General features: G+C 41.8%; 1 protein-coding gene across 1 annotated transcript; it reads left to right on the top strand.

Annotated features, from left to right (window-relative positions):
• Nucleotides 1-274: 274 nt before the first annotated feature.
• Nucleotides 275-18806, top strand: Psc (Posterior sex combs). Its single transcript, XM_089469551.1, has 5 exons — nt 275-1548; nt 4479-5523; nt 9508-9598; nt 13870-14073; nt 14563-18806. Exons 2-5 carry the CDS (start codon nt 4524-4526, stop codon nt 18248-18250), a joined length of 4983 nt encoding a protein of 1660 aa, XP_089325677.1. The 5' UTR covers nt 275-1548; nt 4479-4523; the 3' UTR covers nt 18251-18806.
• Nucleotides 18807-19654: the final 848 nt, after the last annotated feature.

The following is a 19654-nucleotide window of genomic DNA, read 5'->3' as shown; positions in this document are numbered from 1 at the left end:
ACCCACGCCACATACCATATACACACACTCACACACACACACACGCCGCTTAAACAACATGAACATAAAGTATTTAATATATAAGCCTTATATACGGTTCGACGGCGTCGACTAAGAGATAGCCAACAGCCCTTTCCTTTCACACAAATGTCGGTATGTATGTATATGGGCAGCGGCGACAGCGTGAGTCGAAGAAACAAAGAAAAAGCAGGCACAGCAGAAGAGCCAAAAGGCAAACAGCAAAGCAACAGCAAACAACGACAACGACCAGACGTCGCCAACTCAGTGTAAAGCCAACTTCGAACGAGAACGGTTCGTTTCGCGGTCGCCAGCAACGAATGAGATATAAAAGCCGTCGCCGTTTTCGTTTGCCGTATGAGAGCAGCAAAAGAGACCAACGCAACAAAAATCAACGAGTGTAAGCGAGAGCGAGTGCGCAGCAGTTGCACGCCCAGTGAGAGTTAGTGTGCGAGCGAGATAGTATTGTGGCAGCCACTGAGCGCGCAGTAGAGAAAAAGGAAAACGTAAAAAACGGCAGCAGAGGGCAGGCAGTTGGCCGCCGTCAATGTAAATAGGCGTTGCGTATGTGTATGAGTGCGGCGACTGCGCAAGTAAATAAAGACAGCGTTGGCAGCGTGTCAGCGTCGCAGCCGTCGTGTCGTTTCGTCAGTTGAACATGGAACGTTGAGCTGAACGGACGTACGCGCATTTTTCATCGCCAAATTATTGAATTGCTTCAACTGCCAAGCGTATTACATACCTTTTAGTGTAATATACAACAATAAATAAATAAATAATTTTTAAAATTTATATATAATTATTAAATAATACAAAGTGAAAGTAACTAAAGTATTAAAACGCATTGCTTGTACAAAAGCTAGAAATTTCCTTTGTGTCTCGTGTGACAAATGCCGCAGCAACAACAACACGACGACGATATCAGAAGGCAGCAAACAGCCTGTGCTTATATACACGACGACGTCTATGTAAACGTCGCAGTCGCAGTTCGCGTCAGCAGCGGCGTTCGTCAATGTGTGCGTGTGCAGAAAACATAAGGCAAAGCATAATACACAATAAAGGTGCACACGAAAGCAAATAACCTAAAGTGACAGCCGCAGCAGAGCTCGAGTTTCTATGCTGTGTGCGATTGTGTGTGTGTGTGAGTGTTTTGTGTTGAGAAATATCAAAAGCAACGAAGCAGAGGAGTAAAGTGTAAAGCAAGCAATAAAACGTAGCAACGCAAACAGCTGAAGCTGAAGCCGAAGCTGAAGAAAGAAAGGCACAAGATAAATTGTTGAAAATCTAATTAAAACGAAACGGCGATGAGTATATATATTTATATGTATTTGTGTGTATATATTTGTGAAAGTGTGCGTGAGCAAATATGCCAATAACTGCAGTTTGGATTATTACAACAACAACAGCAACAACATTATTAACGGCTGCATCGCGTTTTGGATTACGTTTACTTCTTGCAGCAATTGGATAAAAACAACAACACAAAAATGCCGCGCACTCAACTGGATTAGCCGTCAAATTTGTACTCAGGTAAAAATAACAACACACAAGCAGGCCAAAGCAAGATGTGCAATTGCAAATTATATGCTCTTTTTTTCTCTCTGCTCCACTAACATTTTACAGTACTGCTGCCGTCTGCCTGTCGGCACACAGCTGTTGCGCTGCTAACGCTCCCTACCTCTCTCTCTCTCACTCGCTGTCTTTACCCAAATTAAGAAAAAAAAATCACTCACACTCACACTCGCTCGCAACTCTCACTCCAGCATGCCCTCGGTTGCTAGCAGAGGGAAGTAAGTGAAGTAGCAGCGGAAAGTAGCTGCAAACCAAAACAGTAGCGGCGACAGCAACAGCTTTTTGTGCCCCCCTCTTTACACACAGACACATACATTCACAGAAAGTGTAAATTTGCGATTGGCAAGTGAGCTTGCACATATATATATACACATACGTGTGCGCGCTTTACATGCTGTTATTACTATTTTACATAAATATGCTCTGCGTACACATACATATTAACAAATACAGTAAAATTGCACATTTTTAACTGCTTTACTTTATTTCGTCGCTGAATGGAAAGCAGTGCGTGTGAATGTGTACGTCTCTGTGTGTGGGAAAGGAGATAAAGTCTTGGTCGCTATCGCATTCACCCTACCCTTTGCATTTCACAAACACTGACCCTTGCGTAGCGCATTGCTGCAGTCGCGCAGGCCGCGCTTTTGTTCTCGAACGTTAACTCACGTGAAATTCCGCTGCTTGCTTGTATTTAACTTTTTTTTTTTATCCTTTTCATTTTTCGTACTCTTATTTTATTTTTTTTTTTTGCGCGCGCTCTACCACTGAGAGCTATAGTTGTTGTTGCCGCTGCTGTTAGGAAGGGTTAAACATGGGTACGCTGTGTGCGTGTATGGGTGAATGTGTGTCCGTGTGTGTATGTGTGTGTGTGCACACTTAAATTTTATGTAAAAAGGATTTTAAAGGCAGCTCCGTTCGTGCTTGTGCTTGTGCGCGTCCCTGAATACATTTCATATTCATTCATATTTACATTTTGTGAGTGAGTGAGCAAGAGCAAGAGAAGGAGAGGCAGAGTTTGGCTCTTACTGTGAAAAGTTTTGAGTAAAAGTTTTTGCTGGCGCGCGTTGATGCAAAAACAACTTGAAATTATAAAGTTTTTTTTTTTTTTAATATTCCGCACTCATATTTGTGCTTTTGGGGAGTTCAATTTCAGGCCATTTTCATTTCACCAAATACAAAACAAAAAAAGCCGTACATAACCCAACTTATCTGACTTTTAACTCTACCTCTCTCGCGCTCTATCCCTTTTTATCTGGGCTCCCCTTTGAGTGCCAATGCAATTTGCAGTAGTATACGTGTATATATACATACGTATGTGTGTGTGTGTGTGTGTGTGTGTAGAGGGTCGCTCGGCAGTCGTTAACATTCCCTTGGCAACTGGTGAAGGGAGGGAAACAGAGTGAGCGATAGAGTGTCAGACGGGGCAAGGGGAAGCCAGTGTGGAGCAAGCATCCATTATCCATCAACTGATTGCACATAAAAATATATGTATATTTGTATACATACATATATCATGAAACACAGCCTCTTCTTTTGGCCAGTGATTTAACAGTTTTGACTTTCAATTACGAATATGGCAAATGGGGGGCGTGGCAGCTCCAAATATGCGAAATTGATGAATTTAACATGAGATTTTCTGTTTAACATTGAGTTTATATTTTTCGAGTTTTTTTTTTTTTTTTTAAATTTTTTTCTTCTGTTTATGGACCACAACTCGTGTTCAGTTTATGTGGTTGAGTCTGCTTATTTTTCACTATTTTCTTATCATTATGCATTTATATACAGATGGATTGACAGTGAAATGAAAAAGAAGAAGAAAAAACAGCTGTTGCTGCTTCTGCTGCTTGCTGAGTTTTATCTTTTATTTTATTTAACATTTTCACAATCAGCACAAAATGCACGAGGCCAACGACTTTATGGAGTGTGAGAGGGAGAGAGAAAAAAAAAACAAACATTTCTTTATGTTTTTCCATTGAAAATGCTACGAGTGGAAATTTAAGATTTCTCTGTGCATGTGTGTGTGCGTGTGTGTGTGAGCTTGTGTCTGTGTTTGGCAACTTGAAACGTATTTTTATTGTGTTTACATATTGTATTTAAGGATTATTTGAAGCTGTTGCAGGGAGTGGAGTGCACAGTAAGAGCTCGCTAAGTGGAAAGCTAACAATTTCAAAGCATAGTTGTGCAGGTCTAAAGCGAAGAGGGAAAGCAAATTTGGTATTCTCATATATTTTAAACAGCTTTTAAAATTCAAACATACATACATTTATATTCAGAAGCTTTAAAACTTAAATAAAAGCGTAAAATTTAATTGCTGTAGGTTGTATTTACTTTAAAAATTAAATTAAATTTAAAATTAACTAAATAATAATTATAAAAAAATTAAAAAATTTAAATTAGAAATAAATTTAATTAAATAATAAAAACAAATTTTAATTTAAAGCATAATATTTTTTTATTAAATTAAAATTGGTTCCTTCAGACATATATGTGGTAAATCATATAAAATCATTTGTTATTATCAAAATATATTAAAATTATTTTCTAGTTATACTACTAAGTTTTTTATTTATTGTAAGCTCCACTTATCTAGTGCCAACTGTATTAATTTATAGTGTTGTACCTCTTATGGTATATGTATGTATGTATGTGTGCCTGGCACTCTATAAGCATTATAGCTCTTATTTTTTTATGCTCACAGCATGAATACCCCTACTCTGCTGGCGCTGTTCTCTTTTTGCCATTCATGCATATGCATATGTGTGCATTAGTATACGTACATGTGTGTGTCTATTAGCGTATGAGTGTGTGTGTGTATGTTGATATTTGCATTTGTTATTTGTCGTTTGGCTGCATATTAAATTTCCACGTTTTTTTCTCTTTCCTTGCAGAAAACAAAAGCGAATTTTAGCGCAACTTCTATTATTATTATTATTATGATGACGCCGGAGTCGAAGGCAACAGCAACAGCAACGGCAACGGCAACAACAACACCAACAATGGCGCATACACAAAAGCCAGCTGCTGCGTCGGCGTCGCAGTCGCAGCATTTATCAACACTGGCAATGGCGACTAAAGCAACAAAAGCGGGCAAAAGCTTTGCCAGCAATGCAAATAGCAACAACAACAATAACAATAATAACAGCAACAACAACCATAACAACAATAACAGCAAAAAGCTTGCAATAAATATAACGGCGACAAGTGTTGATAAAATTCAAATGCAGAAGCAACAACTACAACAACAACAGCAGCAGCAGCAACAGCAACAACAGCAGCAGCAACAACAACAACAGCAGCAGCAGAAACAGCAACAACAGCAGCAGCAACAGCAACAACAGCAGCAGCAACAGCAACAACAGCAGCAGCAACAACAACAGCAAAAAAGCGCAGCAAACAGCATTAAAGTAAAAAGTGAAAACGCAACAGCAGCAACAACAACAACAGCAGCAACTGTAACTAATGCATTCACAACAACAACAGCAAAGGCATTGCATGCTTGCAACAACAACAACAACAGCATTAAGAAAGAAGCAACACCTCCAGCAACAACTGCGGCGGCTGAGGGCTCCACCACCATCACCAACAACAATAACAACAACAACAGTTCAGCATTTGCCTCGTCATGCTCATCATTCTCCTCCTCATCATCCTCGTCGTCTTCATCCTCCTCCGCTTGGTCGAACATTGAGGATGCGAACAGCAACGGTGGCGCCTCCGCCGACGAAGAGCATTGCGCCAACGAAGAGGCGCCACAAGCTGCTGCTGCTGATGCTGCCGCTGCGGCTGCTGCTGCTGCTGCTGCAACGACATCATTGATGATGACGACAACGCCACGCCCCGTACTTCTAACGGCCGTCAATGCCCACATCATCTGCCACTTGTGCCAAGGCTATCTGATCAATGCGACGACCATCGTGGAATGTTTGCACTCGTGTAAGTACCAAAAGACCAAGATAGAGATAGAGACGAGAAAAAGCAAAAAAAAAAAAAAAAAAATCGAACCCCCCCTTCTAAGACACCCTTAGATACCGCGAATCCTTGGCACTTGGCGGCTAGGCGCAAAAGCTAATTAGAAGTAGTTAGCCAAGCGAATAGGAAAGGGCTCTCGACTCTGCCAAATACCCTGTGAGAAAATTAACATCCGTTGCAGTCTGTGTTTCAAAGGAAGCAGTTCAAATTAATTTATCGGAGCTTAAAAAGAAAAATAATATAAATAGTAAAGTATGGTGGTCATAAATCGATATTTATCGATTGTGGTTGAGGGAGATACATCTTAAATATATTTCATGATTATGAAAATGAGAAATGTCAGATTATCATTATCAAGTTTCTTACAGATAGGCTGATTCAAATGAATTTCGGTTATAATAAAAAATCGATTTTATATGGGAAATGGATTGTAGGTCATTGACAGAAATAAAATAGTATATAGAAAGAAACTATATAGAAAATATATAGACATATAGCATTTAAATGCAGCATTTGCTCTAGTAATGGTTATTCTAGGCAAATAATCGATAGTTATCGATTGTGTTTTAAAACAAATTTCTTAAGGAGCGGTATTTATCGATTGAGTTTCAGAAGTAAAATCGAATTATATTCAAGTTTGATATATATATTATATAAAAATTAATTGAGTAAATTGAAGAGCGGAATAGATATTTATATTATTTATCGATTAAAAAATAATAAAACAAAATATTTATTGGATCTTAGGAAGATATTTAACAAATATTATGGATGCAATATAGACCATTACATGGTGACATTCCCAAGCAACACATTACAATCTCCTCTTATCTATTTTCCAATTATTACAGGGTATACTAACAGGCAAAAGTTCAGCCTACCCCCCGTGCTTACCCTGTCTGTGCTCTGCCATAGACGCCAAGCCAGATGCTGCCTTGACGATAAGTTAATGGGCAACATTAATGAGCCTGCTGATGCCGATGCTGCCGCTTCTGCTGCTGCTGCTGCTGTTGCAGCTTCCTCATCTGCAGACTCCGGCTCCGGCTCTGGCTCACTCTGTTTAGCATAGGTCGAAAAACACAGGCTCGCTATATAGCCGCAAGTATGCTTGTGTCTAGAGAGCCGGAATGGAGTTAGATGTATGGCACATATGTCTGACTAAATAATTACAAATGGTTCTGCGAGGATGCTCAAGCTTAATAACTGCTGAACCATAAATCAGACAACTTTCAAGTGGAAAACTGAGACACCCTGACTCTACCCATTCTGCCCGCTCTCCCTCTCTACTTCCCTCTCGCTCTCTTGCTCGATTAGACCCAGACGGGTTTAAAGAAAAAGCAACGTTTTAGTTGTCTTTTGAACGATTTTTATGTTACTTCAATTTCCGGTTCGAGTTCAAGCTACAGTTTTTCAGTTTTTTGGTTTTTTTTTAGTGGCAGCACGCTTTTCACGCTTTTCCACGGCGACATTTTTCGCTCTTTTGTTGACTTTCAATTTGGCGCACACAAATGCAATTTGGTTTTATTGAACGAAATTTTTATGCTAGCGCAGCCAACTTAACAAGTTCAAGAGTTAAAGCAGCCAACTTAACTCGCTTGGAATGTGCTTTATGTTTTGGCAAGATGTCCACAATTTATTGTAGCTCGTCATTTAAATAGTTAAAGGGATAATAGGTAAAGTGAGCTATTAAACATTTGGAGTACTTTTGCAGCGTTGCCAGATAGTTTAGAAATTAGAAATTTATTTTGAAGTTTGAGGAAAATTTAATACAATCATTAGAGAAAGTTCTTTGAATGCAAGAAATAGTTAAAAATTTAGCTTTTGTTCAACCAACTCAATGATCACGTCATTCAGCGTTGCCAGATGGCAAAGAAGTAAGAAATAAGCTTAAGTATAACCGAAATATGATCCAACAGTTAGTCAAATTCCATACAACATTACAATAAATGCTTCCAGGTCTGGCTTATACACTAACTTATTGAATGCATGTCATTCAGTGTTGCCATATGGTACAAAATCGAGAAATTCGCCCAGTTATGCAAAATTGTATCCAACAATTGGACAAAGTTCTTTCAACAATGCAAAAAATGCTAAATAGTTTACTTCATTCTAGCGCTGCCAACTTAATTATCCACATGTCATTCAGTGTTGCCAGATCAGTGGCATTTATCTTTGCATTTGCTTGTCATATTCCACAATCGCTGGCAATTTCTTCGTTTTATGCACAAATTAGAGACATCAACTAGCAGACAAATTATGGCATTCGATTAACTGCGCATCCGACGCAAAATGCAGTTAGCCTTCATTCAATCTGTCAATCAGTTGGCCAGCCAGTCAGTCAGTCAGTAAATCTGTCTAACCACATGTGCCGATTGGCATTTCATGTTGCTCCCGAGGCACATTTAAATCTGTTGCACTCACAGCTCCACAGTGCCACATGTTGTTGACTGGTGCGCGCTACTGCTGCTGCTGCTGATAGTTCTACTCCTGGCAGCGTTGCCACCCCGTTCCATTGGCCATTCGCAGCGCACCGAATGGCTGCCAGCAGCAGCTGTTGCTCTGCTTTTATTTTATTTGTCCTGCTATTTTTGTTAACTGTGTTGCACTCGCCTCTGACTCGAGGCCATTTTCGTCTCGCACCAGCCCCGAACCACCCAACTGACAACAGGCTGAAGCCTCTGAAGAGCAAGCTCGTAGTAATGTCATTTTTTTTTACCATCCATGTCTTTTGGACTGACAGACAAGCGTAACAGGCGCTGCGAATGTGTTGCCCAGCCCAGCCCAGGCCAGGCCAGCCCCGTCTACCTATTGCTCCATATTTGCCCCTTCTCTCGTTTTACCCCTCTTCACTGTTGCTGCTGCTGCTGCTTCTGCTGTATCCTGTCTGGGTCCAGTCTCCAGTCTCTGTCTCACTTTGCTGCATGTTGCTGTCGCTTGGGTGACAGTTGTACCGAACGGACGGACGGGGACGCACAGCATCAGACAGACAAACAGACGGACTGCCATTGACGTTAAAGTCAAAACAAACTTTTTTCTTTCGTTTCATACCACGCTGCGAGTGAAGGGAAATGGGGTATGCACGTACTCTGTGCGTGATGTGGGCGTTATGTAGTTGAAAATGACGTGTATAATTGCATTAAAAAAAGGAGCTTTATATTAATGCTATAGTAGATTGAAGGGGGTAGAAAGAGAGCAGAAAGAATTAATTAAAAAAGGAAGAGGCAAAAATAATAATTAAATTAATATAAATTCTCATTTTAATCTGAATTTTTATAATGTAATTCCAAACTATTTTCCATTTTCATTTAAAATTTTGTATATATGAGAAAATCTACCATGAAATTTAGGATGACCATATTTGAGTTAACTTAATGAGCATTACCTGACCATAATTGAGCTATACATACGGATTCTAAGAGATCCCTTGTTTAGCTCACTTAAGCTACTTAAATTAATTTATATTAAATATTTACTTCATACTTCGTCTCAATATTTCAGCTTCTTAAGGCAAGTCCCTCCAGTAACTCAAATACAGAGTATCTCATAGTCGAGCTTTAAGCTTTAAAAAAGTTTTATACGATTTTTTTGCACAATTTTTTGTTTGTAGCTTTTTCTCGTGTGGCACGTTCGAATTGAATAGCTGGATTGCGTTGCTTTTGCATTTCCTATTTATTCTCTTCTTTTTTTGGTACATCGTATATCCATTTTGGGTAACTGTTGTGTGTGAGTGTGGGCGTGGCATAAGCCTTAGCAAGCTGCGTGCGTAACGAACACTAGGGGAATTATTTTTGCCAAGGTTTTACATAAATTTGTATAATTTCTAGGCGACCCAACGCAACACAGCGCACAATTTGTAACTGTTTTATTCGCAGCTCTTCATCACTGTCTCGCCCAGTATCTAACTCACTCTCTCTCTCTCTTTCTTTTTCTTGTCTATTTTGATTGCAGTCTGCCACAGTTGCCTCATCAATCACCTGCGCAAGGAGCGCTATTGTCCTCGCTGCGAGATGGTCATCAACAATGCCAAGCCCAACATCAAGTAAGTAAAAGACGCAATTCACAAAGATATAAAGATAGATATCTCTCTCTCTATATGTATCTCCTCCTATATATATTTGTATCTGTTGCTGACAACTGCAATTAGATAATATAAGAGCACAGCGGCAGCCTCCATTTGTCTGCGCAGGGCAAGAGTTTAATGCAGTTGAATAGCTCGTTGTGCGAGATAAGCTCTTGATATAGATTAGATTTTGACTTTAATAGAGCTTCTGACTGAAAATAACTGTTATTTATGGCCTCAAATTATTTACAGAAGTAAAAGTAAATATTTATTGGAATTTTTGTCAGCAATAAAAACAGTTTGAATCTTTTGTTAAGTAGTATTTTTTTTTTATCACCATCTTTATTTAATTTGAATTTCATTTAAATATACGAAATATTTTCTTCTTGTAATTTATATACCGTATTTAAATACTATAAATATATAAAAGTCTATTTACTTGTCTATTTTAATATTTCTCTTTTAAATCAATTTTATTTCATTCATTTTAATGTTGAAAATATGAATATAAATATATAAAAGAAAAAACTTCATTTTCTTTTTGCTTTGTTGTTGATTTATTTTTATTAATTTTCTTAATTTTTTTTCTGTTTTACTGTTGTATTTTTATTTACAGTAAATTTTATTCTCTTAATTTATTTATTTATTTATTTTTTTTTTTTTTCATTCTAATCATATAAGAATAAATTGCAAATATGACAACAAATATTTCTTATGTAGAATGTATTACATACGTAGCATTATTTGTATTATTTGTAGCAGTAGTATTATTTACATATCTAGTATTTTAGTAGTATTATTCATATGCAATTAATGTAGAGAGCTTTTTTCAAAGTCGTCTTCACTTTATTGAAATCTTCTACATCACTCTAAATCGCTCTCACTCTAAAATCCGAAATAAATTTGCTGCTGATCTTTTTTGCCCCCCGGTCGCCCCGCTGCCCCATTCGTTTTGGTGGTCTTCAATTTCGGAGTCCAATAACAAAACTCGTTGTTTCGTTTGGCCGGGTTAAGAGGAAGCAGGAACTCGGCTTGGCACTGTTTCATGTTTCGTGTCTCGTCTGTGCCTTTTGGCTTTTGTGGACTGTTTCCAGCTGCTTCTGTTGTTGTAGTTGTTGTTGCTGCTTCCTTTTCTCAGTCTTTATCGTTGCCTCTGGCCGTCGGCACAAGACCCGCCCGTTAATTATCTCTGTCTTCTGTTGTTCTTGTTGTTGTCGCTTTTTTTTTTCTTTTTCGATTTACTTCTTGGAAATGCGTTTGGCAAAATGCTGCCACGTTTTGTGGCCTGCAGTTTATCAGTTGGGCAGCACTTTTTTTTGTTGCTGCTTACTGCTGCTTTTTGTTTTCTTATTTAGTCTTTTGGGGCGTGGGCGCCACACATCATACAATACAATAAAAAAAAGTATATATATATATATAAAAAATACAAAAAAAACATGGCGGTCCACAGTTTGTAGTTGTTATTTCTTCGTCGTTTTGGCTTTGTTTACCTTTTGGTCGGCACAAAATACGTAATAAAAACAAAATAAATAGACTCGGCTTTTGTTTTGTTTTCTCTTTGATTTCCTTGCTTTTTTGTTGGGTTAAACAATAAAGTTTTGCAATAAATTTAATTGGAGACTCGAGACCACGTACAAAAACCACTTGTCTGCTGTTTTATAGGGTCGGTATGTATGTATATATATATATATCTAGCTGTTCTATATAGTTAGTTCTGCTGACTTCACACCATTTGGCAGCAGCAGCAGCAGCAGCCGCCTCAGCAGAGCTCGAGCTTCATTCATTCAGCTTCAGCTCTTGCTGTGGAGGGTGAGCAGTTGCCTTCCGACTATCTTTTCAGTTTTGTATTCATTATCTCTCTGACTAGATTTCAACCTGACTTCCAATTTGTATATAGCGTTTGTGTGTCTATGTGTGTGTGTGCGTGTTCGTGTTCGTGTTCGCTGTGGGGTAACTCTGGCCTGGCAGCGGGTGGTTCAGGTTCAGGCCTTGGTCTGGTTTGTCTCTTATTAAAGCTGTGAGCTTAAATTGATTCGCACGTCACGAACGCGGCTTCTCTTTCATTAGAAACGTGCGTAGCCAACTAGAGTCTCAGCGTGAGTGGGAGTGAGCTGGCAACAGTTGAAGTTAGACAGCGACAGCAAGTGCAAATATTTGGCAGGCTTCACATAAAAAGTTAAGCAAACGCCCAAGTTTTGTCGACAGCAGCCCGAAAATTCAATTCAATTCAAGGTATCTTTTGGCATTTCCCCTTAAAGATTGACCCACAGCTTTTGGCCGGCTGTTGGCCAAGTTTGCAGGACTGTCCAAACCACAGTAACCACAGCGAAAGTTTTGTGGTGCTGCGATACCCAAGGAATCCTTCACACACAAACACACAGAGAGAGTGGGAGCGAAAACTTTACAGTTGAGTTAAGCGGGCGACTTTAGCTAAACTAGATATTACCCACACCTTGTGTATTTTCAGTCCAATATGTCGCGCATGTGACATTTATGTGGCTAACCTGAACAACCTTTAGCCACATTCACTGATGCGACGCGTCATTCAATCACTGGAATGCCAGCTTTAACCTCACTTATTGCGATTAACCTTAAGATAAGGAGATGTATTGTAGAAGATGCGGTGATGTAGAGATATAGAGATGTGTAGACATATATGTGTGATTCTGGGATACAAGACGAACTTGGGTCTAACTGTTAACTTGCTGAATTTAAGAATGTTTAAGAATACTCTTTAGTTATATTTCGGCAGTACTCTTTCATTTTTTTTTTTTTTTTTCTTAAATATTACTTCTTTACTGAACACTACTACTACTATTTTATTTATTACTATTTTAATGAATAATACTATTCCTATGATTACTAATATTATTATTGTGAACAGAATTTTATATATTATATGGAATATCTTAGCCAAAATGTATTATATTATCCGTAACCTCAACACAATTATTGTTTGTTGAGTTTATTGTTAATTGAGACCTATAAACTATTGTTTAACCTCAATATTTTCTTTAATCCGCACAAATATTGAGCAAATGTTAAACAAGGTTAAGAAATCCTCTTAACTCACAATTGAGTAAACCTTTTGTATTATTATTATTTATTGAATATATCTAGCCACAGTTTCATATAATCTACCTAAAAAAGTATTTCTTCCTCTTTCATTCCATAACCATATTATATCGAATTTGTGCAATATTTGTATGATAATAATCTCTATTTATAATTTTTTATATATTAATCTAAGCATATTCCTAGAATATTCGTGCACATATTATAGATTATATTATCTGTCTCTTTATATATTCATCCTCACTTCATAGTCTATCTTCATCCTAATTCACATCTTCATTTTTATAGTCTATCTGCATATCTATACATCTATAAAATTAGGTTACCAAAGCCCGCTGGCATGTAAATGATCTTACCCTGGTCGTGATTTTTTTCCCTCCATTCTTTTTTTTTTTTTTTTTTTTTTTTTTGGCTCATGGCAAGGATCCTAAGTCTGCGACCCCTCGTGCTCGCCCTGCCCCTCATCTGCTTATGTTCCCATATTCAACTCGAAATTCCTTTCGCTTATTCTTTTGGGCTATACAATTGTTCAATTCCTTTCACAAAATCATTTTGATTGAAGGCGAGCGAGGTTTTTTTTTTTTTTTTCCTTCATTCTTTCTTGTTTTCCTTTCCTATGAAATGCGACTTAATGCGAGTTCCTGTGCGCCACCACCACCACCAGCAGCAGCAACCACTCTGTGTGGCGGCAATACAGCGCATGCCACACGGTTGCCTCTGCCACAGAACGCGGCATTTGTTGCGTGCCATAAAAGCAATTGCATCTGCCGTCTAATTTGTACTTTTTCTCTGTCTCCCGCTCTCTCTCACTCTCTCTCTCTATATATATATTAATATATCCTTATATATATCTATTCATCTGTGTGTGTGTGTGTGTGTGTGCGTTGCCTTCCTTCCTTTTGCACCAAGGAAGTCGCTAGCTGCTCTACGCGCGACTGACTTCTTATTTTCGACTCATTTTCCCGCTTTTCATCATATGAGAATTGCAGCCGGTCTTGTCGCTGTCTCTCCCTCGCACTCTGCTGTACTCTTTGTATCTGTCTCTCCCTTTCACTCAGTTTCTTGTCTTTTCCATTTGAGTGCACACACATGTGTGTCGCCTCTGTCCTCTGGGCATTATGCAACACCTCGTTTCTAACCACGCGCTCTTCCTCTTCTTCTGCTTCCTTTTACAGATCTGATACCACACTGCAGGCGATTGTCTATAAGCTCGTGCCCGGCCTCTATGAACGGGAACTCATGCGTAAGCGAGCCTTCTACAAGGATCGTCCTGAGGAGGCAGCACTGGCCACGCCCGAACAGCGAGGCGATGATACGGAGCATTTGATATTCAGTCCATCCGATGATATGTCGCTGTCGCTGGAGTATGCAGAACTTGGGTAAGTTTCTGTGCTAAACGAACGAATGTTATCGATCGATTTTATTTTTATATAGATATATGATGAAATGTAGTGTAGAAAGAGAGTTATCGATTATAATCGATATTCACTGGTGTTTAATGGTGGTTGATATTCACTTTTGGGATCTATTTAATATATTACAGAAGATTTGATAGGAACTTAATGCATATTTCTAGAGATCCAAGTTCTATAAAGTTATCGATTATATTTGATCAACTTTTGAAAATTTGAATTTGATTTATTTCGTATTTTTTAAAAGAAGCTATGAATATTAGGAATATAATTTATATTTTCCATTCAATTTCCATGTAGAATCATGAGGAACTAAGTCAGATTAGATCTAGCTCTACCAAATCTTTTCTTTCCTCGTTTGTTCATCCCATTTTTAATAACTCTAATAAACTTAAGCTATATTTTTGACACTCTTTAATTTACTGTTTCTTCCACTCCATCTTTCACCCCTTGCAGTGAATTGAATACCGATTCGGAGCTGGAATTCGGTGATACATTGCGTCCACGTTATCTGCAATGTCCGGCCATGTGCCGTGTTAGCCATTTGAAGAAGTTCGTCTACGACAAGTACGAGATTGATGCCAACAACTTTAGCATCGACATCATGTACAAGGTGAAGACAATTGCGCTGCAGGATTATTATACGCTCATGGATATAGCGTATATATACACGTGGAAGCGGGATGCGCCGATGCGCTTCTTTTTCCGTGTCTACGAATCTCCAAAGAAGCCACTGATCAAGCCTGTTCCAGCGGTGGTCAAGCCACAGATACTGCCTTTGAAGCAGGAGCGTGTGTCTCCTGCAGCCACGCCCCCTCCGGCTCCTTTGGCTATCAAAGTGCCCACACTGTCACCGCCAGCGCTTCTGGCAGCAGCTCCAGCCAACACTCCGTCTCCTGCTCAATCGCCACGCATCAAAGTGGAGCAGCCCCAAGACGAATTTCGCATTGCGCCCAAATTGCATTCGCCCACTGAGCAGTCGCTCAAGATGGTCATCAATCGCAATGTGGTGGAGAAGCCCGAGAAGCACTCGCATCAGCATCAACATCATCATCATCATTCGCCAAAGTCGAGCTCCAAGAGTCCGACCACCAAGTGCCCGCCTCAGTCGCCTGGCGGCTACAACAAGGAGGAGCCCAACATTAAGCTAAAGATTGATCTGTCCAAGCACAATAGCGTCACCATCATCAACATGTCCGATCCGGATCGCAAGGAGATCGTCAAGCCGCTCAAGCCGGAGAAGGAATCACGCTCCAAGAGCAAAAAGGACAAGGATGGCAGTCCGAAGTCGTCCTCCAACAGCAGCAGTCCCTCGTCCTCATCCAGCGAGCGTAAGCGCAAGAGTCCATCCCCATTGACCGTGCCGCCGCTGACCATACGCACGGAACGCATCCTGAGTCCCAATGGAGTTAGCACCGTGCTCAGCCCTCGCGTCACCAGCGGCGCCTGCCTGGAGGATCCCAAGTCCGAGTTCCTCAAGTCGTTTGCTCTGACGCCCATCAAGGTGAAAGTCGAGTCGCCGGAGAAGCAATCGCAGTCAAAGATTAGCGTATCTTCCGCTGCTGCTGCTGCTCCAGTACCGAACAACAAATCCAAGTCCCATCTGGACGATAGCCTGCTGATGAAGCCGCCCAGCGCCATGCCGCCCAAGTCGATAGCCTCCTCCAAGCGTAAGAGCAAGGAGCCCGTCAAGGCACTCTCCAAGAAGCCCAAGCTGTCCCCTCCACTGCCCCGTGAGGACTTCAAAATACGCCTGCCCACGCCCATTGTCAACGCCAGCAACGGGCCGGCCGCTGACAAACCGCTAATGCCCCCGCCTCCTGCCAAGCCTCCACTATCACGCAACAGCAGCAGCAGCAGCAACAGCAACAGCAAGCTGACAAATGGACCACAGACACCACAGTTGCCCATCTACGCGCCTCAGCATCACGCACATCCACTGCAGCAGCCACACCAGCAGCAGCAGCAGCAGCAACCGCATTTCGCACAACCGCAAGGACATCATGCAGGACTACAAATGTCAGCACCGGGCAATCGCACGCCCATCGCCAAGCGCTATCAGCCCATTTTGCCAAAGGCAGCGCGTCCGAATCCTTTCGCCAATATACCCAGCGATGTGAACCGTTTGCTCAAGGATGCGGGCACCGAGATCAAGACAATTGGTGGTCAGAACAAGTCGCATGTCTACGGGCCGAAGCAAACCGAGCACAAAATGGGCCCACCGCCAGTGCCCAAGACCAACAACAACAGCGTCAGCAACAACAACAACAACAACAGCAACTCTGGCAACAACAACAACAATAACAAGTCGAGCAACTACCTAAACCTGGCCTTGTACAACTTTAGCAAATCGAAGGGCAAGGAGGCGCCGCCCGGCTGCCGCACGCCCATGTACACGCCCAATTCGCCCATCTATTCGCCCAGTTCGCCGCAATATGTGCCCAACTATAATATACCGACCATGCCCACCTACAAGTACACGCCCAAGCCGACAAACACGGCGGCGTCGTCAGCAGCAGCAGCAACCACAACAACAACAACATCGGCAGCTGCCACAAGCACAGCAACAACAAACGCCAGCGCCTATTTGCAGAGCATGCTGAATGGAGCTGCGGGCGGTGGCCTGGGCGGTTGCGGTCTCTTCCCTAGTCCACCCATCAAAGCGGACCAGAACACCAATCCCGCCGCCGAGGATGCGCCCGAGAAGCAGCAGGTGAAGGTGAAATCGCTGCTCAACTCGTGCAACATCAATATACCATCATCGCTGTCGATAACCATATCGCGTGACAACGGTGACGCCTCCTCGCCCAGCAATGGGGCGCATGCCAAGCACAAGAGTCCCGTTAATAATTACATTGAGATTGTCAAGCTGCCCGATCAGCCCGCCGTGGACAAGGACAAAGAGAAGGAGAAGGAGAAGGAGCGCGAGAAGGCAACATCCATGGCGCCGGTGAAACTTCCCGCTCCGCCAAGCAAGACAATACCCTCGCCGCAGCATTTGCTGGCGCGGCTCACGCCGCCCTCAGCTGTGACCACTGTGCCGCCCAAGACGTCGCCCAAGGGCACGCCCACGCCCACGCTGAAGCCGCTGCAGCAGCCAGCGCAAATGGAGGGCAAGAAGACGCCCAGCCCCGAGAAGCGCCAGCACTCGCCCAATGCAGGCGAGAATAAGTCGCCAAAGTCGGGACAGACGGGCGCTGGTGGAGCAGGCGCTGCCTCTACGGCCTGCGGCGAGACGGCGGCCAAAAAGTTTCGACCCATTTTGCCGCGTCAGAACTCTGCTGCAGCTAGCTGCAACACAGCCGAATTGCCTGCCGCAAAGCTGCAACAGTTGCCGGCTCCTGCTAATGCTGCCGCTGCCGCTGCTGCCTACAACTTTGCAAACAACCACAGCAACAACAACAACAAAGTCAACAAGGTGCCCGTCAGCAAAAAGTCGCCCAACAATGCCCATGCCACTGCCAATGGCATTGCCAGCCAGGCCCTGATCAAGGCCAACGCGGCCAATGCAGCCAAGCGCAACAGCAGCGGCAACAACAAACATCACTCCGGCGGCCCCAACAACTCGAATCTGAAGCTCATGGCGCCGCCGCCCCATCCGCATCCGCACATGAATGCGCCGCTGAGCATCGCCTCGAGCGCCAATCAGCTGGACTTGAACTTCTTCAAGGAGAATCTGATGCGCGCCCAGGCGGCGCAGGTGGCGGCGGCAGCAACGAATCCCTCGAATCTGCTGTTCAACTTTGCGCCCGCCGTCTATCAGCAGGCCTGCCTCATGGAGCAGCTGTCGCGCATGCAGCGCGCCGGCCACGAGGTGTTCAACGATTACCTGCAGAAGGTGAGGAATGCAGCGGGCGGTGCCAATGAGGGCGCTGGCGGTGATCAGAGGCAGCAGCAGGTGATGCCCATGCTGCCCAATGTGACGCTGCCAACGCCGCCGTCCACGCATCAGCCCTTGGCATCGGCGGCCAGTCCCAAAAGCTCGCCGCATGCAACGACCAAATTGACGCCAGCAGCGACGCCGAAAGCCAACGTCAACAGCAGCGGCAGCGGCAGCGGCAGCAACACCGGCAGCAAGTCAGCAGCAGCCAGCAACAACAACAATAACAACAATAATTCGCTTCCTCTTACCAAAAGCAAGTGAAGCAGGCGGAAAAACCCACCCAGCCAAGCACCCACCTAGCAGGAGGAAAATCAACCCCCAGCAGCGCCAGCAACGCTTCGTTCGACCCTCGTTTTCGTGGGCGAAAGCTGTGCACTAATTAATATTTAAAGAGGTCTTTCCTTTTATTTTGTTTTTAGTTTTATAAGCACATATACCGTTACGTTGTATATATACATAAGAATAAGTCGGATATAAGCTGTAAATAAATATGATACGATTTACATAACTAGATATATAGATACATATATATATATATATATATATATATATATAGAGATATAGCTATACGTTTATACGACAGCAAGAGACAGCGATTCAGAATCAATAAAATCTAAGTTTTTGTATACATACGAGATTTGTTCGTACTTTATTTATGTAAGGCCTAGCTTTAAGTGTAAGCTTTTAGCTGTTTGAATGTGTAAAGCTCTTTTAAAGCTGCTAACGGCCGAACGGCTGGACAGTGAAAACAAATGCAAGAATTTGCAGATAAATTAATAAATAAATAAATTAAATACTATTTAAAACAACTCAAAAAGATTTTAACTGTATTGATTAACAGAGAAAAAAGCATTTAAAGCTGAGAGAAGAACTTTTAAAACTGTTTTTAGGGCATACGTTTAAAGCTGCTAGAAAATGAAAATGGCTTTAAAGCTGCTTCAACTGCTGCTTAAACAACCGACTAGAGCTTTCATATAAAATGAATTGTTCTTATTGCTCCTGAAAAGTTTGAGCTCTATGCGTAGCAGCATCATACCTTTGACAAATATCAAATAGTAACGTCAATCACACACAAAGCTCATGAAAAGCTTAAAGCTTTAGAAACAACGGCCTGCTAATATTTAAGCAAAGCGTGAAAGCACATTGAAAGCTCACGAATTCTGTTTTTAACGGCCATGCCTAGTTGTAAGTGCCAAGAGACCAAGCGTTGGAGTTGAATGAATGAAAGTTAAATGTAAATTTTGTGTACAATATTTGATAAAGAACCAGCGAATAATCGATAAGAATAAAGCAAATCTATTTATACGAGTATCCAAATACAAACACACAAAAGCCATATATTTTTACTTTAATGGTCAAATGGAGAGTTGATGCTAATCAACTCGGGTCACAAGGTCAATGCAATGCGTGAAGGCCGTCGTTTCGCAGCGACGCGTCGCGACGTCCTTTTCTCCTAATCTGCCCGCTGTGACCGTCGATGCTCGTCCGTTGTCCGTCCGCTCGGCTTTGTCCGCCCTTTAAAATGAAAAATGTCCGAAACAAAAGGAAAATAAAAGATTACGAATTTCGGAATTGGGAATTGGCCTCAGAATTGGGTATCTCTGTCGCTGTCGATGTCGATGTCGGTTTTGGGTTCGATATGCTCGGAAATTCAGATGCATTGTT

Source organism: Drosophila arizonae, chromosome 5 (assembly GCF_054131065.1).
Source record: "Drosophila arizonae isolate 15081-1271.41 chromosome 5, UAZ_ARI_1.0, whole genome shotgun sequence".
Lineage (NCBI taxonomy): Eukaryota > Metazoa > Arthropoda > Insecta > Diptera > Drosophilidae > Drosophila > Drosophila arizonae.
Note: the sequence above shows the minus strand (reverse complement) of the source record. Positions and strands in the feature narration are given on the sequence as shown.

Bases quoted from the DNA above. Each gene is read 5' to 3' on its own strand.
- Psc (XM_089469551.1), top strand. From the start codon at position 4,524: ATGATGACGCCGGAGTCGAAGGCAACAGCAACAGCAACGGCAACGGCA. The intron at 5,524-9,507 runs GTAAGTACCAAA...TTTTGATTGCAG, and splicing joins CGTGGAATGTTTGCACTCGT to TCTGCCACAGTTGCCTCATC. The intron at 9,599-13,869 runs GTAAGTAAAAGA...TTCCTTTTACAG, and splicing joins AATGCCAAGCCCAACATCAA to ATCTGATACCACACTGCAGG.